The sequence below is a fragment of the Amaranthus tricolor genome, chromosome 5 (assembly GCF_026212465.1).
Source record: "Amaranthus tricolor cultivar Red isolate AtriRed21 chromosome 5, ASM2621246v1, whole genome shotgun sequence".
In the NCBI taxonomy this organism is placed as follows: Eukaryota; Viridiplantae; Streptophyta; class Magnoliopsida; order Caryophyllales; family Amaranthaceae; genus Amaranthus; species Amaranthus tricolor.
This window is the reverse complement of record NC_080051.1, coordinates 19,644,928-19,647,342: the sequence shown is the minus strand read 5'-3', so window position 1 is coordinate 19,647,342 and position 2,415 is coordinate 19,644,928. Positions and strand designations below refer to the sequence as shown.

General features: G+C 43.8%; 1 protein-coding gene across 1 annotated transcript; it reads right to left on the bottom strand.

The window, feature by feature from the left end:
• Positions 1 to 1,300: 1,300 nt before the first annotated feature.
• On the bottom strand, positions 1,301 to 1,792 carry LOC130813531 (uncharacterized). The gene has a single exon (XM_057679370.1). It carries the CDS (start codon positions 1,790 to 1,792, stop codon positions 1,301 to 1,303), a length of 492 nt encoding a protein of 163 aa, XP_057535353.1.
• Between the last annotated feature and the right edge of the window lie 623 nt (positions 1,793 to 2,415).

The window sequence follows — 2,415 nt, the reverse complement described above, 5'->3', positions numbered from 1 at the left end:
AGGTGGCATACCGGGAATCTCGTCAGGAAAAACATCCAAAAATTCATTCACTACAGCAATATCCTTGGAGTCCTCCCCTTCTTTCCCCCTTGGCTGATATGACGTAAGTAAAAAGGGTGTCCCTGCCTCATGAGTCTTTGCAATTCTAAAGTCGATACCAAATTCGTACGGGGTCCTTTTTGAAATTTCCGATATCTAACTTTTCCCCTCTTGGTCCTTCTAGCGTCACTCTCTGCTCCCTACATTCTATAGTGGCTTTATATTTTCCTAACCAGTCCATCCCCAAAATTACCTCTAAGCCTTCCATATCTAACACATACAAGTCACTAGGAAAAATGACCTTCCTTATTCTTAAGGGCACTTCCTTATACAATCTATCACAATTGTACAATCTTCCCGATGGAACAGCCACTATATAAGAAACTTTTTCAAATGTTCCTAAATTCAACTCCTCTACTTTACTCTTTGCAAGAAATGAACATGTTGCACCCGAGTCAAAAAGTACATTAACAACTACAGAATGAATGGTGAACGTACTTGTAACTACATCCGTTGCTTGGTCAGCTTCCCTTGCACTGACCGCAGTTACCCGTCCACCAAACGGCTGTGCATTTATTTCTTCCACTTGATTACCCCCACGTTGCATACCTGACCCTTCGATTCGGTTTCCATCCACCCGGCCTTGTCCCCTACTAATAGGTCGCTGAAACCTCTGAGCAGTGTTTCCATGATTACCATTTTCATACTGCAGGTTGACTTGCCTTTCGGAGTTATTCAAATTCTGCTGCCGGTGCTGCCCACCTGGCTGTTGACTCCCACTCCCTTTCTTGATGTAGCATTTATACTCCCTATGTCCCCTCTTGTGGCAAAAATTACATTCAACCAAATTCCCATCACAATTCTTTCCAGGATAGTTTTCCATGCATCTTCTACAGAAATATTTCCTTTCATTGCCATCTCGGTCCAGTAATGGCTTAGCAGGCTTCACGTCTCCCCTAAACCCATAATTTGTACTAGATCTACTTCCCTGAAAATTTTCGAAAGTTCTAGCTTTCTTTTGATAAAAGTCCGACGAAATCCCTGATGTCTGGCCTGCAATCTCCTTCCTCTTCTCAGGGTCCTTACCCTTCTCTTTTTTATTCTCCTTCCTCAGAATGTAATCTATTTGAGACGCACGCTTGTACATCTGTTCCAGGGTGTTATAGCGGTCGCTCTCAATATGTTTTTGAATGTCATATGACAATCCCAGTTCAAATCACTGCATCTTTTTCTCCTTAGTGGGAACATCGTCAGGACAGTACTAAATATATTCCATAAACTTTCGGTAATATTCATCAACAGTCATGTCTCCCATCTCCAAACGAGCGAACTCGTTTGACTTATCTTTTCTCACGTGCAAAGGGTATAATTTCCCTCGCATAGCCCTTTTAAACAAATCCCAATTAAAGACTCCATTAGTTTGTTCTAATAACCCAGATCTACTATTTGCCCACCAATAGTCGGCTTCACCAACCAAATAAAACGCAGCCTGGTTGACCTTCAGTTCCTCTGGGCATTCAACCACATCAAAAAGTTTGTCAAATTCCCTTAACCAGAGCTCGAGTTCCGATGGTTCCCCCTTACCATTGAAAGTCGAGGGTTTGCTCTGACTGATCCTCTTACTCATATCAGAGGCTAATTCCGACACAGATCTCTCTCGTGGAGTGCCCACATCCGTAAGAGCTCTTACTAAACTCCTTAGTGTACGGTTGGCACTATTTCTAGAAAGTCTCCTTCTTGACAAAGGAGACATCTTATTTTAACGCCAAGCGTCCCAAGTGTCAGCACTCTCATCATAGCTTGCTAAGTCAAAGTCCTCATCATTTGCATCTTCCCCAGAATTAGAGCTGGAGTTCGAGTGTGCATCTTCCGATTCACTATCACTATTCCTAGGGTGGTCTATTGGTACTTCCTCCACGTCTTCTTCGGGATCCTCTTCATTTGAGCAACCCCTATCAAACCCAGTCCCATATCCATAAAGATCATAGTGCGACCCCCAAATGCCACTCTCATCTTCGCTGGAAATCTCTACATAATTAGGTGGTTCTCGCTTAGGCTCCCACATTTCGACATCACTCTCCGATTGAACCTCGGTTTCCACTAGTGGAGGGTCGGGTAGGTTCCGCTCCTTCAAGGGTTCCATGACCGCATCAGCGTCGTCCGATATGTGGGGCTCGCCCTCCTCCTCGGGTTCTACATTTTTCCTAGATTCGGACAAACGACGTAACTCATTTAGGTCTAAATCTAAATCATAACATACCCTATCAGCCTTTGCCTTAACCATACGCATCCTCTCCCTATAATCTCGGATACTTTCACCATCCCTTATTTTCCAAATATCAGCATTGGAGACTTCTCTCCAGGCAGTCTCTAGGT

Coding starts and splice junctions, on each gene's coding strand:
- LOC130813531 (XM_057679370.1), bottom strand. CDS start 1,792: ATGTCTCCTTTGTCAAGAAGGAGACTTTCTAGAAATAGTGCCAACCGT.